The 26,432-nt window shown below is 39.7% G+C and overlaps 1 protein-coding gene across 4 annotated transcripts in view; it reads right to left on the reverse strand.

Annotated features, from left to right (window-relative positions):
* LOC114568107 (MAP7 domain-containing protein 1) overlaps positions 1–21,244 on the reverse strand; it is a 40,166-nt gene extending 18,922 nt beyond the window's left edge. For all 4 annotated transcript variants that reach the window (XM_028597499.1, XM_028597498.1, XM_028597497.1 and 1 more), the window contains exons 1-3: positions 20,874–21,244; positions 4,219–4,434; positions 83–151 (exon numbers count right to left, since the gene is read on the reverse strand). In XM_028597499.1, the coding sequence (XP_028453300.1) occupies positions 83–151; positions 4,219–4,434; positions 20,874–20,940 (352 nt within the window). In that variant the 5' untranslated portion in view covers positions 20,941–21,244. The remainder of the gene's footprint in view (positions 1–82; positions 152–4,218; positions 4,435–20,873) is intronic.
* Positions 21,245–26,432: the final 5,188 nt, after the last annotated feature.

The following is a 26,432-nucleotide window of genomic DNA, read 5'->3' on the forward strand; positions in this document are numbered from 1 at the left end:
ATGCTTCAAGTTGGTTACAACAAATTCTCGCTACATGCATCACCAGTTTAAAGAAAATCCAATTTGTTTTATCATTTCTTACCAATATATTTGGCTCTTTCCTCCCTCCGCTCCTTGGCAAGTTTCTGTCGTTGCTCTGAGCTCATCGAATCTGAAGGGAAAAAGAAAATATAAAACATTCAGTTAAATCTTTCAACTTAAACCAGCAATAACTGATTTTTTTGCCCACTTAAGGCAGAGCAAACAAGCTGCAAGTTTATGTGGCGAACTCATTAGCAAACAGTTGCTCATTTACACATCCAGCTGTTAAGGAGCAACATTATCATTCATTTGGAGTCGTGTTTGTGTCCACTGGATGAATTTGAGTCCAATATTCACTGTCTTTTAGCTCTGTTTTTGGTCTCCACCTACTTCTGAGGTCTCTTTAGCTGCAAAATGTACCACCACTGTTATGTTCACCAGCTAGTAGCTAACTGTGTCTGATGTTTGATGCTGAGCAGTTAGCTCAAAGACAATAAAATGTGCAGTAGAGCTGAGAAGAACTGCTTCAGCCATCCAGAAGGAGCTTGCAGCAGACCCTCTGTTTATTTGCATCAAAGTGAGACAGTGGAGGTGGTTCAAGCATCTGATTAGGATGCGTTCTAAACGCCTGCCTCTAGAGGTTTTCCAGGAACAAGTCAAACTGAGAAGAGACCCCAGGCAACACGCTGAGGGGGATTACATGTCCCATCTGGCCGGGAATCTCTTGAAATCCCTCGGGAGTAGCTGGAGAAGAAGAACGCCTGAGCTACAAATTTGTGGTGGGCACAGCATTGAAAATGTATTTAAAAGTTCAACAGAAATGCATCATTACCGAAACAATGTTCCCGTTACTTTGATTAACACACAATCCTGCAAACAGTTTTAAGTGGAACTGCTTCATAACAGAGAAATGGTCCAGTTGAAAACATCTGACAACATGTTCTGTGGATTATCCCGAGCAACAGGGACACTGTTTCTGGAAAAACGTGTTGTGAGCACCACTAACAAGATTTGATAGACTTCTATTGATTGGGGTAGAAATTTAACCTGGAAATTACAAACCAAATTGATTTGCATGGATAGATTTTACTTTTATTTTGTTTAGCATTTGGCTGAAGTGAGCCTTTAACATGTTACAGAAACATGCATAAAACCTTAAGACTTATCATAGAAGTAAGAATGCTCCAGGAAGTTTAATTCAGATCTGCAGGTTTTCTTCATTGATTCAGTTTCAAGGTCAATGCAGCTCCTCCTCTTTGTTCACTGAACAAATGCTAAAAACTCTTCAACTGTAACTGTGATGCACATCTGTTTTTCAGCCATTCTCATCTGCAGTGATAATCAGCATGAATCCTGATACACTTTAAGAAGACGCGCTGGTGAAACATGAGGATTTGTCAAACTGGCTGTGAAAAGCCAAGACTGAAGAGCCGTGCACACATTTGGAAAAACCAGGACCCCTGGGGTGCCCGTCTCCTTTTGTGGTTCTCATCCATGCTATTCAATAGGCTATGTATGCCGCGCATTCTCAACCAATCACAGACGGCCCAGCAGCACTTCAGCCCCATCTCCATGGCAACCTAAATTTCCTCCCCACCTTTCAGAGTTTCCTTCACGGCTGCACACTTCAGTCTGGCTAATATGCAGAAGCTATGAAGTGCAGAGAAAAATAAATCTCATCGTCCTGGAGGTTTCGTCCCTACTGAGACGTCACTTAATGCATCAGTCCGTCCCCCCTCCACCTCTACCATCAGTCTTCCTCCACACTAAACGACCCGTCTCCCCCCATAGCAAATTATGATTTGGCTCTCAGCCACTACCATCTGTCTGGGGGGAATGACTCAATATACATCGAAACTTCCATTAGGACAAAAAGTATGTGAAAATCATGCTTGAATGCTTTTAGGTTTCATGTGTGTGATGGGTAGATTTTGCCTTTGAAGCAAGGTCAGAAATGAAACATGAAGGATAGAAAATACCCCACTTTAATTAACAAGTGTCCCTTTCACTTGTAACGTCCTGTACTTATAGTCAAAACTTTTATGTGGGAGGCACTGCAGTGTTTTATGTGAAGGTTTTGATGAAGAAGAAAATAAATGAGCCCACAGCCTGACACAGACTAAACTTTAGATCGGGCCCAAAAAAATCAAGCCCGACCCTAGCCGAGCCTGTGCACGTTGTGTCCGAGCCCGGCCCGACACATTACCTGTAATTATGAGCCCGAGCCCAATTTAAACCAGACAATTTTTTTAATACGTGGGCCGTTATAACTGACCTTCTCAACTACAATTCAGAGTTCTTTGAACTGAAGAAATCTGTTTAGAAGGGGTATGCTTGGAGAAGTAACAAAAGAGGACATTGAAGGCTGACTATCATCTTTTCTGCCATGGCAAGCCCGCTTCATGTGTCTGTTCATCGTCCCCGTTTTTTTGCTGTCATAGGCGAGCAGTGTTCCGCACTTAATGCACTTGACAAAGCCAACACATATGTTGTCACTGCCCACGACTTGTTTAAAATGGTTGCATACCTCCGACTTTCCTCCAAATTTGCTCAAACTTAATTCTCCTGTTTTTATCTTTTTCTTTACATCTTCAAGCTCCATGTTGCACTTTATCTCCACAATACAGTACAGCAGGCCCGGTGTGATGCGTGCGAGTGGAGGAGATGCTGCACATGATTATGCAATAGCTTTTTCCCCACCCAATTAGGCTAATAAAGTAATGATTAAAAAAACACAAATGCTCGATCAAGGGCCCGGCCCGGCCCGACCCAGCCCGAGGATAGTGGCGGGAAATATCGGCCTGACAATTAAACATTTCAGCACTTTCTTTCTGCTTCCAATTTCAACAGTTGTAATTGTAACTATTGTGTATTTGCCATCACAACAACTATGACCTTGCATTGTGTCTGGCATTAGCTCCCTGCTGCATCGCTCTGCCTTAATTATTTTTATACCTGGAACCCAACATCCTATCTGATCCCAGCCCCATCTGCCCGCAAATGAAGCACACGCGTGCCAGTACTGCACAGTACAGCACTCCTTCTGTGTATTATAATTATTGCTTATATATGGCAAAATAGAAGCATATATCAACAAAACTACTGCTGAAAAATATAAGCATAGAACTATTCAAAGCCGCAATGTGTAGAATTCGAAAATGTCCTTGTGATTTCCTTGTATCTGTACTTTCTGGAGTATTTCCATGTTATGCTACTTTATACTTATACTCCACTACAATTAATCTGACATCTTAACAATGCAAACTAAGATTTTGCAAACAAAACACATGATGAACTTATAAAACGCGATAAAAATGCATCATGTTTTGTACTTAAAATATACTAAACTACATAGTTCTTATCAGCTCTACTTTGACCAGCTAAAACAAGACATGAATGCATCAGCAGTTATAATACTCCATTAATATAATAGTAACACTCACAGGGGGTCATTTTTCACCATTATGAGTACTTTTACTCTTGATACTTTCTAAGTACATTTTGCTGATAATGCTTACGTACTTAAGTAATATTTTCAATGTATAACTTAATGAAGTATTTTCACAGTCTGATATTGCTACTTCTACCACTAGAAAAATGATAAAATCTAATAATAATTCTATACACACACTGAACTAACTTCTCCGTTTAATTTTTAATAAGAATAGGGAATTTGGGTTTGATGTTCACTGCCAATGTCCAAAAGTACGTGGACTACCCTGTGGAGGTTAATGTTACAGAATACAATGATATGTTAGACAGTAGTCTGCCTTCATCTTTGTGCTAACAGTTTGGGGAATGCTCTTTTCTGTTTCAACATGACAATGAATATTTGCACAAAGCCAATGAAGAAATCTTTTTACAGTTTGGTGTGGAAGAACTTGACTGGCCTGCACACAGTGACCTGACCTCAACCCAGTCCAACAACTTTGGGATTAACAGGAACGAGCCACGCCTTCTCGCCCAAAATCATCAGTGGTTGACTTTACTCATGCTCTGGTGGCTGAATGGGAGCAAATCCCTGGAGCCAGGCTCAAAAACCTTGTGCGAAATCTTCAGAGAGTGCAGGCTGATGTTTCACTGCCTAAATCCAATAAATGTAATGGTCTAAAGTACTGCCGTTTTGCTAGCTAAACCAAAAGTGACTCTTGTGCGTATATAACAAATATTAAACAACAAAAACATAGATAACTCTACCTTTCTTGGGCTGAGGGCTGCTGCTGCTGCCCGGGGTGGATGGCCTCACATCTGTCTTGGAGGAGACATCTGTCTTGGTGAGGGTCTCTGTTATGGGGCTGGAGTCTGTTTTAGGAGAGAGGTCTGTGATGGCTGAGTCGTATGAAGTCAAGATGTCCTTCCCCAAAGACTTGTCCCCATTCTGGATGAACTGAGACTCTGTCTGCAGAGGAAGAGCTGGAGGATGGAAAAAGACAAACTTAACTGATTAATAACAACATACCACAGAAGTGTTGTGTGATGTGTTTAATTATCTGATATGTCACAACATTAAATCATCTTGAAAATCCATGTACATAGAACTTTTTTTTTTTTTGTGCACTGTCATTGATGCTTTTTGTCTATTATGTGACGTTGTAATGCATCAAAGTCTCCAAGATGACGCTTCCAATAAACGCGAGAGACTTTCTCTCTAAATCCATTGCGGACACACTTTCACTATAAGACTGGAAATCCCTTTGCGACTTCATTAACACAACACTCTCACCTAATTTGAAATCATTAACATCTATTTCATACGCAACTCACACACATCAGTCAATCCGCAGCAAGACGCTGCACTTCCCCCTCCGTCCCTGAAGGTTAGTCCTGCAGAGAAAAGGCCTCCTGTCAACAGCGTTAAACACAGCAGCAGTAGGTGAGACACAAGGGTGGGAATAAATCTCCGCTATCTTTTAAGGAGTGTAGCTGAAGCAACACATTTACGGTATTAAAAAAAAGACGGAGCGGCTAAGATACACATTGATTTTTCCTGTAGGGGCGGAAGAAAACATTAAAGGTTGTTGTGTAAGTATTTCAGCTTGCTTCCCTAAAGAAAAAGAATGCTTACATAGTGGTTATCTTGGGAATAACTAATGATATTTGGCTTAATTATCCCCAAAGAGCAACCTAAACTTATTTATAAATTCCCTAACTGCACTGTGGGGCACAAAATTCTCATGGTTGCTAAAGCTAAAAATGAATCAAGATCGTTTCATAATTAAGTAATTGTTAAAGTTATTTTCTAAAGTAAAATGCCAAACATTTGCTGGTTTTAGATTCTGAAATGACAATTTGTTGCTTTTCTCAGTTTTAAATTTCTGTAAGTTGAATATATTTTGGGGTTTGGACTGTTGGTTGGACAAAACAAGCAATTTGAAGATGTTGCTTAGGTTCTGGGACGTTTTAATGGACATTTTTATAGGCAAAACCGTTCAATGAGTATGTGAGTGATTATTACACTTCCATAAAGGTGGGAGGTCAATTAAAAAAAGAATAGACAAAACGGCTGTGTGGTACTCTGCATTGACATGTAAAGTTGGTAGAGTACCCTTTGAACCTACAGATTAATCGATAATCAAACTAACCGGTACTTGCAACTCTACATTCAATATCATGCTTTATGTAACATGAGGGCCTCTAGGCATCTGTATGAAAGCTTCCTAACATGAGCACCATTGATGGCTCCACACAGATCCGGTCATGAGGCCCCCCCATGAGACCCCTGACCCTTATGGAAGGTTGACAAAGAGGCAACAAAAAAAGCCACAAAACACATCCTGTTGTAATCCCTGCTCCGACTTTGTTTTACACTCCTGCTGATATCGTCACTGAGTTTGGCTGCTGCTTGTACGACTCCCTCACTTCCTTTACCCCTCTCTGGCTGTCACACTGGAGAAGTCGGTGACAAACTGAGCAGAGCTGCAATGACGCATGGTTGGGGGGGACTGGAGCAGGAAGAAGAAGGGACAATTTGTGCACTTCTACAAGGACATGTGGAGAGTGAGACGAGATATGTATAGAGAAAGGAGTGCTGGAAGACAATGAGAGAGTGGAAAAATGGTGCAGCAGGCTGTTTTTATAATGACAGGAGGAGGAATGAGAAAACGTAGGATTTGAAAAGCCAAAAAAGGAGGAAAGATAAAGACAGTAACAGCTAGGTCCAGATCTGGAGAAATAATGAGACTGAGCTCAGAGATAGTGAGGTAGGAAGGTGAGAGGCTGCAGGCTCCATGCCAGCTCTCCACTCCAGTCAACCAACAATGGGCAGAGGGAGCGTGACGCTCTCTCTCCGGGCCCGTCCAAACGTTCACCGAACCACATAAATCACAGATTAACACTGGGCTCCTCTCCAGCTAAGTCCACTGTACTTCAACACAGATCTTTAATGCACAGGATGCACAACAGAATACTAATGGAGGATTGACATGAATTAGAGCCCCATGTGTGTTGAGATAAGAGAGTAAGAAAAAGGAGGCAGAATCCTGTTCAAACAGGATGGCACTGCTTCTACTTGATGTTGAAAAAAGGAATAGGATTTTGGCAAAAAAGAAGATTCCAGTGTTCCTCCTCACTTGAGAAGATTACTTGTTCACCAAGTGTGGCTGACTTTTTTAATTTGATCAGTTTACCAGCCTTATATGGCTGACACAGTGAGAGACGATTACGATGAATAAGATCACCTGAATTTCTAGAATTTTAAATATTCTTGGGAAAAAGGTAGTTTATAGCACAAAAGATTGGCAAAACAAGTCAAACATATTCAAAAAAAGCACATTGACAAGTGGTGGTGATTACACTGCCACCATAACACTGTCAGAAAAACACCACACACATAAAGACTGAGAAAGACCAGCTCCTTTTCTCTCTTTTTAGCTCTTGCATACTGCATCTTCCAAGTACTACTGTCCATGTCATATGGTTCACCCTTTGGGTTGTCATTGCTTATAAAAATATATGAAATAAGATTTATTGTACTGGATCTCGACTGGTGTGGATTATCGCCAAATACCTCTGATGTCTAATGTGCGTATAAACCAGGTACCACTGCCATAATATGCACAGAAAATACTACAGAACAAAAGATGAGATTTCTCTATGACTCTAGTTTATGTGGCAGAGTTGACTCTTAGTTATGTGGCTGTTATGTGTTTTCTTGCAACTTAAATGGTACTGTTGAGAGGAGCGATGGCAGGAGTTGTGTTAAAACACAGTACACATCGCATTTTGAAGTTTCCTTCAGTATCAAAGTAATTCAGTGATAGTTGTCTGTACCCATGAGTATATTGACAGGAACTGCTAATAGCTTTTTTGGCATACTTTTAATGGTGCCATTTAGACAAAATGTAAAGAAAAACAAGCTAAACAACGTATCTCAAGTGCTTGCAGCATGTACTGTAGCTCACTGAATCCATGGCAACTTTAGACTACCTGTTTACAGGCCCCAAAGCATTATGGGAACTGTATTACCAAAAGTTAGAGAATGACTACTCCCAAAAAACAAGTAATAATAATAATACTATCAGCTACAAAATCCATGAATATTAACTTCTTCCATGTTTGTTGGCACAGCTGTTTAAAAGAAACTCCTCCTGAAATTCAATTTAAAAATGTTACATTTGCTTTCAATATACTAACAACTAACTGTAGCCTATTACTTGTGAAAACTAAAATCATAAAATGGAATAATACCTTAATTAAAACATGCAGCCTTAATAATAATACACTTTTACAGTTGCGTCTCTGCAACAACAATGACCATCCATACAGCCTTGCAGAAATACATGTTCATCGTCAAGTCATCTTATCGCACGTGATCAGCCATTCATGTGACAGGCTCCATTTAACACAGAAACACAAATTCAGCATGATGTTCACCCGTCACTCCCCCCAGAGCTCCTCGTCCCGCCACAGCCATCTCAGGTTTCTGTGCCACTGTGACAGACTCTAGGTTTATAAATAGCGATAAGCACCACACTGAGAATGTCGGCCATAAAAGGGGCTGGCTTCTTTCGAGGCACCTTGGGACGGCACAGTGACCACAAACTGCAGCATGTGGTACACCAGCTTTACTGCACAGACAGGGCAGGAAAACTTAATATTGTTTGTGTGTGGGCCACATTGGATGGTAAAATCCAAATCCGTCTGGCATAGAAACGGTTTTAACCAATAATAGAATAAAACAGAGAAGGACGTCCAAATGAGAGTTGGTAACCATCCAAACTTGACTGAAATTCACCAGTGATGGTCAGGAAAAATGTGTTAAGTAACCCTTAGATACTCTAACAAGGGTTTCCCTCAGACAGATGAGGGAGTATGGATACTTATACCTCTAGTTCTAGTGCTCTGCATTTCCCAGAATTTCTTTTTAAAAGGCTCCCAAAGAACAGGTGTGACAGCTGTGGGTTGTATGGGTGTAGAGGGACTGACAGAAAGAAGCGATGTGGAAAAAAAACATGAAAACAAAAAAATCTACAATAAAATGGTCCCAGAAATATGATGTGGGTCACATTTTCCAGTATATCTTCGCATTAATTTAAGTTTTTCTTACTATGTCTTTGCACACAGTTTTAGAGTATTTTGGGTGGTCAAGATAATCCTAATTTAGCTCAGTTATAGATGAAACATCTTATTGGGAAAGTAAAGAAATGCATCTTTAAGGGGCGTCGCGGCCTAGTGATTGAGATGCATGCCAAATACTGTGATTTCGATGTTCCTGGTTCATTTCCAGCATGTCATTCCCCCTCTTTCCCCCTTTGTCACCTCACTACTGTCAACTTTCTAATAAATAATCTCCCAAAAATACTAATGACATTATCAATGCCTCTTTTCTATTCAAGTGTCCCAGTAATTCATGGTTTCGGCATCTACATGGCAGCAAGGATCCACAACCTAAATTGAATTCAGCCATCATTTATTTTATGTGACATGTTAAAATGTCTTCTGTGAAAAAGGCCTATTGCCAGTTCAATCAGGAGAGACTTTGTTGCAGATGTGCAAATATTTATTGTAGATAAGCATAATTTGAAATGTACATGAAATGTACAAAGTCTTTGGGGATTAGACTCCATCGTTAAAATATTTAAAGGGGTAGAGAAACAGACATATTCCCCCCAGATGGAGCCTAGACACTGGTGATGGTGGAGAGGGAACCAGGAGGCCGAACGAAGGACCCGTCTGTCGGAAAGGGACTCCGGTTGCAGCGGATGATGACGCCCGGAGGTGGAAGGGGAGGAGGAGGGTTGCACGTTTGCCTGAGAAGCCAGCTGATAGCAAGGAGAGAGACATTTAAAGCAGGATGCCATGCTGTGATTGGATCATGAATTTGTGGCCAATTCTGATTGGTTTACTGAAGAGTGAACACCTCTTAACAGCTGAAAAGATTTAGGGAGAGATAGTGGTGATTGCAGTGATTAGAAGTCTTCCTGAAAGAATTTGCGCTGAGCTTCATTTTTCAACTATTTCTGAAAGCTCCAATGTTTCATATCAATGAGGCAGACTAAATTACATAACATTATAACATTCATGAACTGTTGTATTAGACTGCATTAGTTTTAACTAATATAGGTGTACATAATAAACTGGCAACTTAGTGTATATTGTAAAGAAAGAATTCAAAGTTGCTCACTTCAATCCTAACATGGGATTGAGAAATTAAATTACATCAAACTGCTTACATGCGCCTAGTTTGGGATGCATATGTATATTCTAGAGAAATTAGTTCAATGCTGTAACAAAATGGTGAATTTTAAACTATACTATATTAAAAGGCTACTATGATTTTGTTCTGATTGTAGGTACAGTGAATATGAAAAATATTAAAAGTAAAGCATCTTTTTAATCCGTCTTAATTTTAAAGGTGGAGGGGAACAGAACCCCATGTTGTGTGAAGAAGGCCAGACTCTACTGTTAGGAGTTATGTGCATGAGAGAGCCAGTATGTAGTATGTGATGCATGTGTGTCTGTGTGTGTGGTGTGTATGTGTAAGTGTGTGTGTGTGTGTGTGTGTGTGTGTGTGTGTGTGTGTGTGTGTGTGTGTGTGTGTGTGTGTGTGTGTGTGTGTGTGTGTGTGTGTGTGTGTGTGTGTGTGTGTGTGTGTGTGTATGTGTGTGTGTGCGATGAGTGGGACATGTTGGATCTGGGTCAGGCCAACCTCAGGAATCCCTGGCATCCACATTCCCCTTGCATGTGTTTATACAGCAAATGTGTGTCTTTTGTACTGTGTCTGCATGGTCTGCATGTGCCAAGGACTCAAGGGATTAAAATCATCCCAAAAAAAGAGAAGAGATTGAATACCATATATGAAGTCAAAGGAGCAGGACAATATTGGATTGATTTCACTTCCACAAAATGCACAATCTCAGATTAATCTGACAATTTGTTAATTTCACAACCGTCTGCAGGATTTACAGTATCTGATTGCGTAAACATTGTTAAAGAGCAAATATGGCCTTGATGCACGTCTCCACCACCTCTTCCTCTGTGGATATAAAAAAAAATAATCGGAAATGCTCTTGGGGCAACAAGAATCCACGCCTCAGGGAAAAGCAGAGGAAGAACACTGGTGGTGCTGAGAGAAACAACAGCCAAAACACATGCCTCCGGTTTGGAGAGTGGAGAGCTATAACCAGGGAGTGTGTGTGAAATGTTCACAAAATAAAATAATACAAGTAAATATTCATTTTACACCAATTTATACCTTTACAGCAGGAAAATGGTATCTGTTGTCCATTGTAGCAAACTGAAATCCACTTCCCCAACTCCATCTCATGACAAACAGCAATAGCACTGAGTAAACCAAAAGGTCACTGAGTCCTAATTCAACCATGCATGAGATAAAAAAGCCAACAAATAAAATGCCAACCCCACAACTGCCTCTGAAGTCACAGGAAAACCTCAGACCTCACAAAACAAGCCTTTGAACCCCTCAGATTGTCCTGTTACGCTGTGAGAAGTCACCAGAACCAACAGCTGTGTTTGTAATGAGTTCCAGGTCGTTGCGACACGCAACAACAACATGTACAGCTACTAATCACTGTCACAGAAGAAGAAATGGGGCTCCTTTGTACTGGTAATAGAAGAGAATCTTTCATTTTAAAGCTAGGTTTCAATTATGGACACTGTGTCAGCTGTTATGAACAATGCAGCGTTTTCTCTTTGGAGTCTGGCTAGAAGTCAACATAGTTGATCGTTCGCTACTGTGGCTACGCCTGTCAAGTTTTCCCTTTTCTTTTTTTAAATGGAGTCTTTGTTTTCACACATAACTAGACAACATAAGCTTCTCATTTCTAGCTGACAACTAAGGATATATTCACTTGACATGACGGCCGACGGTTTTTATCAGCTGCTTCTAGCTGGCATAAGCTAATGCTCATGCTAAATCTTGAAAAGATGTCTGTCTCCATCAGACTTTTTAATGTTTCCAATTTGCTTTAAAAAAAATAGGAATCCTGTAAAACTGTCTTAAATATGCACATACTTGCCTGATATGATGCTAAAATACGGAGGCTAAGGCTAACTTTGTGCCAGTAGATGGCTCAAAGTAGATTTGAAAATCTTCATGGATAGATAAGGTAAATGAGAAAACATGCACTTTTTTGTAATTTGGGTGGTCTGTCTCTTTATACTAACCCATATGACCTATGTTCTGCCTCCGAACAACCAAAAATTGGAGCGATCCTGACACAAGATGCTGTATAATAATAGAAGGAAGGATGAGTGAAGGACCATTCTCTTGTTATTGTAACCCCTCCCATCTCTGAATACAGGATAAGATATTAAGAGTTACAAGTAATACAGAGGGTGTATGGGTCTGAACATGAGAGCTAAAATAGATTTAGTCAGAATGGCAAGTGGCAGGCCACAGAGGTCTCCAGATGCTTTTAACCACAAAGAAGTGGGTTACCCAGTCACAAACATATACAACAGGGCCAAGCATAAATCATATATGGATAATCTATTATTCACTTTTTCCTGCTTCTCTATTCACCAGCTCAGGGTTGATACTAAAAAAATAAGGTTGAAGGTTATGTAGCGAGAAAGGGAATATTTCTGAACCATTTTTAAATGACGAACTGCTGAAGAAAAAGGGTTTTTTCCATTCGGGGAGAAAATAGCTCTGGCATGGTTTGTTGTGACTGAGGCTGTAGTCAAGGAGCTTCACTTCCTCCAGTCATGACCTCATCATTAGGTCATCATCTTTACGACATAGCAACACCAAGCAAGACATAAGCAAGTTACCACCAAAGTCTTTGCGTTAAAGGTACACAGAAGGAGGCAATAACAATAAAGCAGCTACAGACATACACATTCACACACACTCTATAAGGTTGTAGGGTAACAAACAGAAGTTTGGCTTCTAAATGACAAAGTGAAAAAGAGATGGAAAAGAGATAAAGTTAGCCCTGAGTGTGCAGGTTTAAGGCAAAGTTTTTGTGCATCTGCCTGTGTTGAGAGAACCTTTAACAGTTATGAATTTAGGCTTCTTTTTTTATTTAAAAATAACAATGTATCAAGGTATTGAAGATATTGACATTTTTTGATTATTGGCAAAACTGGTGTCAGCATTTCAGCCTTGTACAGCACCACTGAAAAAAAGAAGCCAGTTAAGTGGAACAAAAGACAGATCAAAATGCAAACAGAGATCTGCAGTAAAAATAGTCTCACTGCAGCTGATGTCTGTTCTGTTTATTTCTCTCATTACCACAGCCTCCTTCAGACACTCAGCACATACTGCATCAGAGTGCAAGAGTCTGCAAGCAAATCTTTTTTTGTTTTTACAAAGCAACCATACTCCTAATTACAGCTAGTCTTTTCTATTCCTTTATTTAACCAACTATTTCTCTAGAGAGACCTCGCCAAGACAAAGACTCCTTGTCTGCGGTTAAGATAATAGTTTCAGACTCTAACAAAGAACTTGGTGTCAATATTTAGTATAAAACAAAGTCTTGATCGTCTTTTTGTGATGGACATTTCTAATGCATGCATCATGATCAAGTGCATATAGAACACTGCTGCCCCACTACACTCAACCACTTGTTTGGGACTAATAAAGTAGGGCATTACTGTATCTGACTGGTTGACTACTGTTGACTTGGCAGCGTGGTGAGGTTTGATGACGGACTAAGTTTAATCTCAGCTGAGGTCTGGTTTCAGTTCTGCATCACAGCAGGTCAACAAATGACTCGGAGACAGCTGGAAAAAAATGAATACATTCACAACAAAAATAGGTCATACTGTGCTCAATCCCCATTTGACCTGACGTTTTTTCTTTATCTTTGTAGTTTAACTAATTTCACTAAGATCAAAAGCTGTTATGAAAAGTATAGATATCTTGATACAGGATGACTGTGGGAATTGTTAAAAAAAAAAATCTTCTTAATGGAAAAACTGACATGTACCTTGAGGCTAGAGCCTTTGCACGATATTTTGAATGTGAAAATCAAAGTGTATTTTTTGGCCAAATGGAAGTACAATTGAACTCTGTAAGAATGATATATAGTTGTAAATATATTTCCAAAATAAAAATGTCTTTTGAATGTCATTATTCAATTATTTATTAGTTATTTAATAAAATAAAATAAAACGTATTTAAATTTTCTGTATGTTGTGAAAAACAATATTAGAGTTATTAGTCTTGGTGTTTTGACTTTTTACATCCAGTATCGTCAGCTTGACTTGAATTAATCAATTCTTTCATCCCTAAATGCCATGACGATTAAATACCTCCGTTCAATTAAATCAACAGGAAGAGGGTGCTGCAGCATCAACTCTGTAGCGTTTTGCTTCCAGAACAATCGTTTTGGGGGGAAAAAAATCAACATGCACACATAAAATCTGGCAACCAAGAGGATGTGTCTGCTCAACTAGGAGAAAACCTGACCAGGCTGCAGCAAAATTTGACCGGCATCTTGCTGCAGCCTGGTCTTCATCTTCCATTCTGAAGAAGAGCTTTTGAAGGATCAGTTCAGGGCATAAAAGGGCACAGAGAGCTGCAACACAGTATTGGAGCTGCTAGGTCACGGCAACTCGTGTGTGGGTAATGGAAGAAGCCGAGTGGTGTCATTGAAGGAAAGACTGCATAGGTAATCAATTGACTGGTGCAGCAGGAGACGCTGCATTTTGAAGTAGTTTAACGCTGCTCGTATGCTGTTCAAAAATAGCCATGTGGAGAGCAGAAAAACAAATGGAGGGGTTTGATGAGAAAGAAAATCTCTGACATGACGACGTATCCTTAAACACACACAACCAAAAGATTCTCTTTGCAAGGTGGGGGTTACTATGCACCATTGCCAGAGCTGTTTTAAGTCAAAATGACCGATCACATAAACATGTTTATTTTTTATTATTATGAGTTTTGTTGTCCTGTCTTCCAGATTAAAATGAGGCTGCAGTCATACAGACTGTTAGTAGCATGCACCAGCCATCATCTGAGCTCTAATATTAGAGCCTGTGGGTCCTGTGACTGAGATGTAGCTACATCAGGGCTGTTATCTCCACCCACACCCCCCCCAAATACTGTGATTTCGATGTTCCTGGTTCATTTCCAGCATGTCATTCCCCCTCTTTCCCCCTTTGTCACCTCACTACTGTCAACTTTCTAATAAATAATCTCCCAAAAATACTAATGACATTATCAATGCCTCTTTTCTATTCAAGTGTCCCAGTAATTCATGGTTTCGGCATCTACATGGCAGCAAGGATCCACAACCTAAATTGAATTCAGCCATCATTTATTTTATGTGACATGTTAAAATGTTATGTTATGTTAAAATATATATACATGCTCACTTGCACACACAACCACAGCAGGAGGAAGGGGGAGTACATCTGTAAGTGAATCCCCTGAGGTTGGAGTGACACATCAACAAAAACATCCAGTGCAAACTGCAAGGCAGCATGGGTAATGAGGGACAAGTACAGGACAGGAACCACACGGATACAGCTGAATGCCTATACCACAATTTTGCGGGAATGGTTCCTAAAGTAATACTCAACATTTTCATGTATCATCTCCTTTGAAGAAAGACATTTGAGCGTATGGAGTCTCCTTTGAAGCAAGCACAGCAGAAAGCTCCTATTTAACACCTAAGATGAATGCATTAATATCAATCAATTAAACTTTAATTGAAAAGTTCAACACCCACAGAAAAGAAATCTGAGTAAACAGCAGAATAAAAAAAGGAGAGCAGGAGGGAAGTGCCTCTGGGTTAGCTGGAAAGGCCCTGAGGACAGAAGCGATGCTGTAGTACGCTGTGTAATACATCAAAGTGACTCTTCATCTGGAATTTTTAAGATACATTCAAGTGCAGCCAAATTCACGTGACTGTTCCCAGTATCTACGGCTAGATATCAGACATCAGTGCTCTTTTGGTACCGATCGAAAAGTAGAGCAACTAGCAATTATTTTCATCATCGATTAGTCTGCAAATTATAGTTTGGTTTGTAAAATTTCAGAATAGAGAAAGATGTCCATCACACTTCATGTTTGAATCCAATGTGACGTCTTCAAAGTACTACAGTTTTATCCAGGCAGCAGTACAAGACCTAAATATATTCAGGTTACTAACACATGAGACAAAGAAAAGCAGCAAATCTTCATAATGGAGAAGCTGGATTACAAGAAATATTTGGCATTTTTGCTAAATATTTTTTTTAATTACTAAAATAGTTGCTGATTATTCCTGCTTTAATCTTGATTCATTATTCTTTCTTTCAATACTTCCAGATTTGAATCAAAATCTTGCCAATCAAAATCAAAATAGAATTAAAAATAGATTAAATTAGTTAACATTGCCAGATAGGTCTGCGCTCTGCGAGTTAATCTTAGGCTTTGGTTGCAAGTCTTTTTTTGTTTTTGTCAAATCAAGTCTAAAGTCTAAAGTCATCCGATTGGTGACTTAAGTCCACACCTCTTCTTATCAACATCACACAACAGTGATTTAAGTCTGACTCAGTCACAGACGCTTTTATTTTAAAATACTCAACATCGTCTGGTGTGCAATCAGGAAGTTATGTTTTGCTTTTTCCGGAAGTAGCAAAGGTTATAAACAGAGAAAGAAACCGGTAGAAAATATGCAGTCAGCATTAGCACTGAGAGTACGAAAGGGATATTTAGGAAGTGCACGACAAATTGATTGAAAACTGGGTAATTTTGGATTAACTGTGAACCATTTGGAGTATTTGTACATATTGTTGAATCAGAAAGAGATCCGTACTTTATGTGCCTCAGATTTCTCTTATTACTGCCTCCACATCAGCTCTAAAATAGTCCCACGTGTGTAGGTGTTGCTACAATGACTCTAATCTATAAAATATGATATGACAGTTCCTTTTATGACGAAACTCTGTCTCACACCATTCCCTAACAGGATTATGCTGCAAACAGAATTAATATCAACATCCCATTCATGAATTCTGCTTTTTTTGAAAACCGGATATGAAGGGAAACATGACTAATCTGTGCATAAGCGCTCAGGGTGCTACATCCTTTCATGCTCTGCAGCAGAATGGAGCATTTCCTCTCCTTTCCTGTGCAAGCGGTTAGCGCCATGGCTGTGATTTATAGCATCTGGTCAGAGGGAGCGCTGACGTGGAGTTAGGGCAGAGGAGCGCTCTGGTCTCCTCCTCCTCCTCCCTTCTTCTTCTTCAAGGATCCACTCAAACCACAACAACCCTGCCTAAACCTTGACTCCCTGTCTAGTTTCTCAGAGTCCTTCTACAGCCGATCCTTTCCACACCCAAGCCTCCCACCCCCCTGCACAAGCGTTGAAGCCCCCAGGACGCAAACAAGACACAGTTAGCAGAGCTGTGAGAACTTGAGCCCTGCTGGACTGCAGAAGCTGAGAGGAGCTTTGTCTTCCGTTTAGTTTTCCCTCAGATGCAAACAGAAACAGCATTAAAAAGTTGGTGCTACTTCGGAAGTCAGGATTAAACAATCCTCAAGTGTAACAATTAGTTGATTAATCAAGATAAAATTATTTTGATGATTAATTGATTGTTTGCTAATCCCTCCTTTAGCTTTCCATTATCAGGCTGCACAGATGCGGGTCACGCAAATGAAGTGGCAGATTTACTATTGAAATTCTTTAAAAGAATATGAAACTATGGGTTCTTGATTTCAAAAAGAAGTAGACAAAAGCAGAAATCTCATTTCTAGCCTCAGGCCAGTGATTTTGAAAAGCAAAAACAAAAGAGGATTGTTGCTAGTAGCAGGTTGTATAAGCTAAACGGTGTTTATAGTTAGCCGACTGAGCGGTCAAGCAATACAATCATTTATCAAGCAAAAATGACAAACACTCTCTGGTTCAAGATTCTTAAATGTAAGGATTTGCTGCTTGAATATTATTGTAAAGTGTACATCTTTGCTATGTCCCCTAGTCGCTGACATTTTACATACAAAACAATATAGAAATCAATTGAGAAAATAATCTGCAGCTTAATTGATCATGAAAATAATCGTTCTATTCAACTCGATTTGATAGGAAACATACGCCAAGGTTACTTCTTTTCTGAGTTTAATTGTGGGGGATGACTGATGATAGTGGCAAATTAAAAGCCGTTGGCAGGATGGTTTCTAGGCCTAAATCTACATTTCCAGCCTGGCTGTGATGTTGAATGTGTGCCAAGAACATAACGTCAGCATGACTGGAAAGCACTCAGGGCCAAAGGGAGTCCACATCTCATGATTACTTCCACAGAGGAGCATTTAACTTCACACTGAGACTCTGTAGCTTTTCCAGCCTTGCAGTCAGTGACAAAGATAACGTGACGTAAACTCCTTTACAAACAAGCGCAGAGGTTTTCTGTTTGCACCACACAAAAAGCCGGGGCCACTCCTATTGTGAGCCAGACAGAATGTCTTTGAACATGTCATGTCTTGGTTTGACTCCAGAGTTAGTAAGAAAGGAAGCCGCTAGCTGTTTCCTCTAAGAAAAAAACCCCATTCTGCTCTGTAGCATGGACACTGAGTAACACCAGAAGACAGAAAAACAGACTCTGATTAAGTAGCGTAATGCTGGTTGACTGGTTTCAAGGACTGTGAGGGATGACAGGAGATATATGAGGTCAGGAGGGGTGAATTTGTTTGCATTTGTGCATGTGTGTGTTAGTGATGTGGATGGTCTCCATGCATAAGGGCTAAACCAAAGGTCTGCCAACCACAGACCTGAATAAATCACTTTACTGAAATGGGATAATGATCCCCTCTCACAGCTCTGCAGGCACACTAGGCTGAAAAAAACAAAATAGTGTTGGCTTGTCTTTCTATCTTTCTTTTAACAACAATGAGTCTCACTGCTCTCAAAAAGGAGTCAAAGAGAAAGAATGTTTCTGTTTATCTAACACCACTGCCTTTTTCGGCGTCTAGTATTCCTGATAACGTCACATGTAGATCAACCCTGCTGCGTGCTGCAGCTCTGACTGAAAGGCCTGCAACCAAAACATGCTTTCTTTTCCCCTTATTGATGGGTGAATTTACTCAAAAACAATACAAGTTTGTTGAGTATTTCAATAAACACACTTTTTACAGCAAAAAGTATGATTACGCATCAAAAGACGACTTCAGAGTTGACGACCATGCCTCAAAAACATACATATCTCCCTCCTCTTAACCACTGAACAAGCAGCATCCAGTTAAAGTCTTACTCAAAGTTGACAAACTAAACATTGAAAAGCACTTAAAGCATCACAACTCTACCAGTGTAAACCATTTTAAAGGTCCGATGACATGGTGCTCTTTGGATGCTTTTATATAGACCTTAGTGGTCCCCTAATACTATATCTGAAGTCTCTTTCCCGAAATTCAGCTTTGGTGCAGAACTACAGCCACTAGAGCCAGTCCCACAATAAGCTTTCCTTAGGATGTGCCATTTCTGTGTCTGTAGCTATTGAGGAGGAGAGTGGGAGGGGCAAGGTGGAGGGTGGGGGTGTGGCCTTGACCAACTGCCACTTTTCTCGTTTGAAAGCCATGATGTCTCTCTCTCAAGGGTTGGCCAAATTTTCTGGGCGGGCAAAGCAGAGAAAGGCGCGGTAACCTTGCTCCTTATGACCTCATAAGGAGAAGATTCCAGATCGGCTCATCTGAGCTTTCCTTTTCTCAAAGGCAGAGCAGGATACCCAGGGCTCGGTTTACACCTATCACCATTTCTAGCCACTGGGGGACCATAGGCAGGCTGGGGGAACGCATATTAATGTTAAAAAACCTCATAAAGTGAAATTTTCATGCCATGGGACCTTTAAGTAAAATATAACTGAAGCAATAGGTATAGTCATTTTATTTTGGGTATGTCATTTGCAGGCTTATGCTCATGTTAAGGGATTTCTATTAGAGCTAGCTATTAGAGCTAACAATATATCATCCAGACTATTGCCTTGAATCAGAAATTGCACTGCAGAAATGTCACCAACAGCGTCACCATTACATATTTTGACCATCAGAGAGCTGACAAGTTCATTTTTCAACTATAAATATCTCGCTCTGTTCGTCTCTTAGTAACAATTTAAAAGAAAAAACAAATCTAAGGGATCTGTATCAAGATTGTTTGTTGATGTTATGTGTTTATGTTAAAAAAAAAAACTATTACAATGGCCTATATATTGTTATGAACTCCCAAATATTAATATCATCATTGTCCTCGAAATTCCAGTATCTGTCAGATATATAGTTCCTATTCTTCTTCTTGAACATACAGACACCCACACATGCAGCAAGCCAGCACCATGACGCCTGCCTTTGCTGTGATAAAAAGCTGCAGCAGACCTTACTCCCTCCATCCAATGCTCTCCACATCAGCTGGAAATGGGGGAGGGCTGCCGATGCACAGAAAGTCACCTTCTACCAGTACACAGGTCAAGGGGAGGTGTGTGATGGAGGTGTTTTTATAAGTGTGTGATGCTTACAAGGCACCACACACAATTATATAAGCCAAATCCAGAGAGAAAATCAAACCAGAAATAAAGAAAGAAAACCACTTCAGACCTTCATTGTTTACATTTACTCTATAATACTGGTTAATTTAGAGTGATTACTAGCCTAATTAAATGGTCCATATAGCCTTCTCATCCAAGCTTTTGAAATCATGTTTAGGGTTTTGTTGGCCCATTTCATGGAATATTTACATTATTAAAACCTAGTATGTACAGTAGCCTATAAGAGGAAAATAAGACTCACTAATATCAGCTATACAGTATATCTATCTGTAATTAAATCTTTACTGGACCAGCTACACTGAGGCTGGGCAGTGTGAGAAACCACCAGTTGGAGATGCAGATGTTGAAGCTCTGCATCAGCTAGTATCTGCGCTGCTTAAGTGCTCTTGAGCAAGACACTGACGGAGATAAAAGAAGAGTTTTCCTGCATGGATCTGTTTAGTAGGCTATCTCACTAATATTGTGTTATTGTGTCTCCAGCTGCACCAGCTTGCCTGATGGGCCATTTTCCCCTCTGTGCACCATTGACGTGTTTGGTAATGGAGACCACTGCTCAGTGCAGCATTTCCAGGATCTCTTGCTGGTTAGGACGCGCCTGTTAGAGATGCAGACAGGCCGCTGTTTGAGTGTGGGGGAATTACAGCACGGTTGCCAGGACGGACAAACATCCCATCTTTTAAGATTTTAAGTGGGGGGAATCTGATGTGTTGCATTGCTGCAGCTGTTGAATCTAAAATTTTCACTGCCCAGTAAGGCTGATACACTGAAAAATAACGACAAACTTTAATTATAATTGGATAAAAAGATGAAGGAAATAAATAACATAGGCTATAATCAGAACCCCCACCCTCTTTAATTCTACAGTAACGTTAATCATGACCTATTTTTTTTTTATGTATGTTGACTGTAGGCTGTTATAGGCTACTCACATTTGTCTGTTAGTGTCAGCTTCTCCTCGAAAGTATGTCCAAGCTCTGTATATTCCATTGTTTCCATTCAGGCGGATCGATTCCCAGTTGCTGTCATTCCTCAGAGTCGCACAAGTACAGGAGATGAAACTCCCGGTACAGATCGCCCCTAACACGCCCTTTGTAAATCCAACCGGAATAGAAGAAAAAGTGACCAAAAAATAATGTGGAAATAAAAACAGGATCCGACTGAAAACACCTGGGAATGACTGAAATGTTGAATTATGATAAACTGTCGTCAGCGTTTGGTTTTAATTAGACACTCAGTTCAATCAAGTGGCTCTTCAGTGGAAAATCTACAGTCTGGGAATAAAAAAATTTAGGGAGTCCTGTGAGCCGCAGGACCGGAGTCAAGTTACAAAGAATAGGAAAACCTCCGGTCACAATTTTCAGAATAAAAGGGAAACGCACTCTAAAGCCAAGTATTTTGACAAAAGCAAAACTCATGGTCCATAAACTCGGGTTTTCCAGAGCTTTCAATTGCATCTTGTGGTTTTCCTACGCAGATGAAGCTCACTAAGTTAACTTGGTGATTCACGTGACCTTGAAGACTGAGCTATCTCCATGACAACTAGCCTAAGACCATCCACTGAGGGAGGCCCACCACATGCAGGTGAAAGATCCAGAAAAACTAGTAAGTGGACCTTGATTTACCTTTTTTTAAGAATTGTTTCTCTGGTCAATAATTACTGTATTTTGCCACTTTTTGTAATAATAAAACATAAATATAGCATATTTTTTGATTTTCACAAACAATAAGTGGCATGGCATAACATATACACTTATGCCATGACAAAACAAAATTGAGATCAACAATACATTTCAACAGGAGGCTGTAGTAAATAAATAAACACAATCATCTTGGAAAGATACTCAAAAAGATTTCTGAGACTGGGGACTTTGATCAGAAGGTCTGACAACAAATTGGCCTATTTTGTAGCAGCATGATATCGTAGACTAGTTGTAGGCATACATAGAATATCAAAGGTAAATGCTTGGTCTGCAGTTCTTTGGCACGTCACAATTAGACAAACAACGATGTGCAACACTAAACAGACAAGACGGGGTACATAATACAAACTTATTTATAATCATGCTCAAAATACAGCTATTGTCCCAGAAGTTTCTTCACAGCAAAGTGGAAATGTCCCAATGTAACATTAATTGAATTGAAACGCATACTGCTACTTTTGTTGGAATTATTATTCATAGAAAAGTATATAACAATTGCATTAAAAATATGTTTTACTTTCAGGTATCACCAGGGGCGTCGGACTGGGGGGAAAAGGGGACGGAGTAGGCTGCCCAGGGCCCTCATGTGAGGAGGGCCCAAAAAGATGCTATGTGTGAATGAATAGCTGTGGATGCAGGGAGGGGCCCATAGAAAATGCCTTTCTACAGGACCCAGATTGTTGTGCTACTCCCCTGGGTATCGCAAAGATCCTTGGCTCCATTTTAAAAGAACCATATTTTATTCTGAAGGCAACATTACTTAATTTCCGTTTGTAGTCATTTTCTTCCTCGTGCTAGCTTGACGCCACCGATCGTAGTTAAAAACCGCATGCCGGACAACTGGACTGTACCAACTGTGGAAGAAACTAATTCACACATTAAACACGAGACCAAATGATCGATCGAAGGCGATTAAAAACGTGAAACAAAACATTTTATTCGACGTAAGGCCTCTTTCATCGGGTTTAGCCGCAGTAATAGAACAAACGTGTCCTCTTGGACCCCGTGAATGGTTTGAACCATCAGATGATTTCCAGCAGCTGAAGATAGCCCTGCTGCCTGGAGCGAGGCGAGTTGTCTTAACAGGGCATCGGACTGTAGCCTATGTGTAATTACAACAATTAATCATACATTAATTAACGGTTTGTAACAGCCAAAGGCATTATTCACTTCATGGAAAAGAGATCAATTAGGACAATAATTAATATTGTAATATTAATTTGCAATATGCCTTAATTAGCACATAAAAAACAGAAATAGGCTATCACTGGAATAATACTAGAATAAGCAAAACAATAAATAAAACAAAGTAGCCTTCCAATGGCTCTATAAACCTACCAATGAATGGAAAAACAAGGATATATAGCCTATTGTAGGCAAAGCATGATTTCTTTAGGGATATGCTATAAGCACAAAATGTTCCACACTGTACACTGAATGATGTTTTCCATGTATAACTAACAGGTATTATCTGCCTGTATGCTCCTCATGACACTGATGATAAAAAGCGGATTAACAATTAACACAACCTTTCTGCCACTGCTTTTTCAGTCTTCCAGGAGGAAATCTGCAAGCCAGTCTTATGTGATAAAAAAGAGAGCAGCAGGAGGATAAATAAATAAATAAATCTTGAGTAAACCCATTAAATGTATATGACACCATGGCAGCATTAAACACTGTTTTATTGTTGTTGTTTTTTATTGAAATACAGTGGCTGATTTCAGGAACGCCTAAATAAGACAATTATTGGATAACTTGGACATATATTATAACCCTTTTGCATCAGTGATTAATATTATCATATCAAAGTGATGGTTATTTTTTAACGTGACATATTCTCTCATAGATGAAGATAAAGGTGGCTTCTGCAGGGTTAAGGAGGAGCGTCATATTTTTAAATATAGCCTGACCAGAATCACACCCACTGTGTTTTTCTTCTTCTTCTGTGGATCATTTGAATATAAAATTCTGATAAATTATCAATGAGATCATCTGTGTTCACCATGTTTTTTTTCTTTTACTATGTAGTACATGAAGGACAGAAGTGTGTACAAATATATGTTAAAAAGCATAATAAAAATTAACTAAACGCTCATTTCAAGACTATTTAGAGCAGGATACAACATGATGTTAGAGCTACTGCTAATGCTAAAAGGCCAAATGTATGTGAGCTTTACCAGAGAGATAAAATATGCATGACCCACTTAGCTTGGTGAAGACACTAAGGACTTTATAGACCTCGGGACTCTTCGGTTTCTGCGGCTAATGCTAGAGATGTCTTTCCTTTTCCTTATAGTTTAGCCTGAATACAAAGTTGGCCAGTTAAAACACCTCCCATGATCAAAAACTATCCTTCTACATTAAAAATAAATTTAGCTGATGTACAGCTGAGCAGATAATAGCTCCTTTAATTTTGAAGTATTCCTTTAAACATGGTACATAGAGGCTAAAGATAGACTGTGACGTGCTCAAACATTGCTAATCAATCCGCTAGCCGCCCTGCGACACATGAAAAGGGAAGAGAAGCAGCTCCATCAGGGCTAATGGACTTAGATCTGAACTGTTGGTGCCTGTGAGGCAGCGAATGGCTCTGTTGTTGAGTCTGGAGTCTCTGGTAAAAAATGATTTGTTGATGCAGTAATGGGATTTGGAAATTCAATACAGTGGTAGAGAAAAGGCAAGCAGCGCTCAATAAAACTCACATATCTTGTTCATCTACATGAGAACCTACGCACATACATTATAGTCTACATACAGTAGACACAATGGACTATTTGTTGCTTCATTTTCATGCCCCTACTAGTACAATCAGATTTCAGACAGGTTGAGAGGTGCTTGATGACACTGATCACACTTGTGTTGTTTTTCTATACTGTAAGTCGTGTGTTATAGAAGGGAGAGGGGGTGGGATGTTGTTATTTTCAAGGCTAACCTCAAAATAAATAAATGACTATTGACCTTATGATGGTGTTGGATCAAAAAAATGAAGGGTTCACCAACGTCATTAATATTCATCTTCTCGGCACCATGAATATCTGCACCAAATTTCAATCCGTCAACATAGTTTTCGTCTAACAGTTTTTTCGAAACAGGTCAATAAAAGCAAGAAATGTCAAACTGTTCATCCTACAGGGAGCATGAATGTCTGTACAAGGTTTCATAGCAATCTATCTGTGAGTTTTTTCGATCTGGCAGTGGACTGACCAACTGACCCACATTGCCATCCCAAGCGCAACTAGCATGGCTAAAATATGGACAAATATGATATGAAAATCCTCAAACGTGTTTTTCTCATATTATTTTGGATTCTCAAGGATTCCATAAATACAGCATGTTTTCTTTAAGCGTTTTATGTAAGACTCAGCAGAACAAATTGTGCCTGTAATCCACTGACGTACTGTCAAGCGACAGACAGATAAGTTGACATATTTAGCTCTTCACTTTGATGCAGGCAGCATCACTTAAGCAAGACAAATTACTTTTACTGAATCCCTCAGACTATTATTGCTATCAGTTAGAGCCAAATATAACCTAATATACCTGGTTAGAGCACTAAAACACATGAATAAGATGTTTAATCAGCTAAAATTTATGAGCAATTGATTTAATCTGCATGTATCGCACCGCATGTTTCCTACAACAAAGAATTTTCTCAATGAGGCTTCCTTTGAGGGAGTACATGTCCATACTTGCCTGCACCTGACTGAGACATGGGGAGGTTCAGAGAGCCTCCCATAGAGGCATATAGTTAATTGCCCCTCCTACACACTACCACAAAGACAACCACTGACCTAAAAAGCCTGCAGTTACAACATTTGTCTGGATCCTCCCTGTGTGTTTCACCAGGAGGGAGAGCACATTTCTGTCTTCCAAAGGGAGTTTTAAAATGCTCTTTTCATTGTAAAAAAACAAAAAAACAAGTGCACAATGGTTTGGTTTTACAGGGCGAGTACACATATTTGGAGAGCACACTGCTGAAGTCAGAGTCTGAATATAACTACAGCTGCTATAGTGTGGGAGTCAAGCATGTCTGCAGTTGGTGCGGTTATCGAGAGCAGAGCTAGGGGAAAAATCTCCAACTGATTTCCTTGCGAGCAGATGACACTGTGGTTTAAACTGGATAGCATCCTCTGTCTTTGCAGATGGAAAAAAAAGCTAGCAGTATAAATATCAACTCTTTGGCACTGTGTTGTTGATCTATTCTGTAATTTCCAGTCGATATCTATCCATGCTATTAATTTACATGTCAACAGCTGCATCTGATGAAAAACAAATGGCACAACAATGTTTGAAACAAAGTTTGACATTTTGGGAAATACACGTATTCGCTTTCTAACAGAGAGTTAGATGAGAAGATTGATACCACGTTACTTTGGCAAATATGAAGCTATAGCTTGCAGGTGGTTAGCTTAGCTTAGCATAACAACTGGAAACAGGAGGAAACAGCTAACCCGGCTCTGTCTACAGGTAACAAAAAACACATAACACCTCTAAAACTAGCTAATTAACAAGTTTTATCATGTTTGTTTAAGCCATACAAAAACTGAAGTGTTTTGCAGTTGCCGAGGTGGTGCTGGTAGGCAGGTTTTGTTACTGTTGGACAGAGCTAAGCTAACTGTTTCTGTTTGTTTCCAGTCTTTAAGCTTAGCTTAGCTAAGCTAAAAATAAAAATAAATTAAAAAAAAAGCTTAGCTAAGCTTACCAGCTGCTGGCGATAGCTCTTTTTATTTATTTGGATGCAGTGGGTCATATTACAACATTGACATATCATCACCTTTAAGTTGATAT

This window comes from Perca flavescens, chromosome 14, assembly GCF_004354835.1.
Source record: "Perca flavescens isolate YP-PL-M2 chromosome 14, PFLA_1.0, whole genome shotgun sequence".
Taxonomy (NCBI): Eukaryota; Metazoa; Chordata; class Actinopteri; order Perciformes; family Percidae; genus Perca; species Perca flavescens.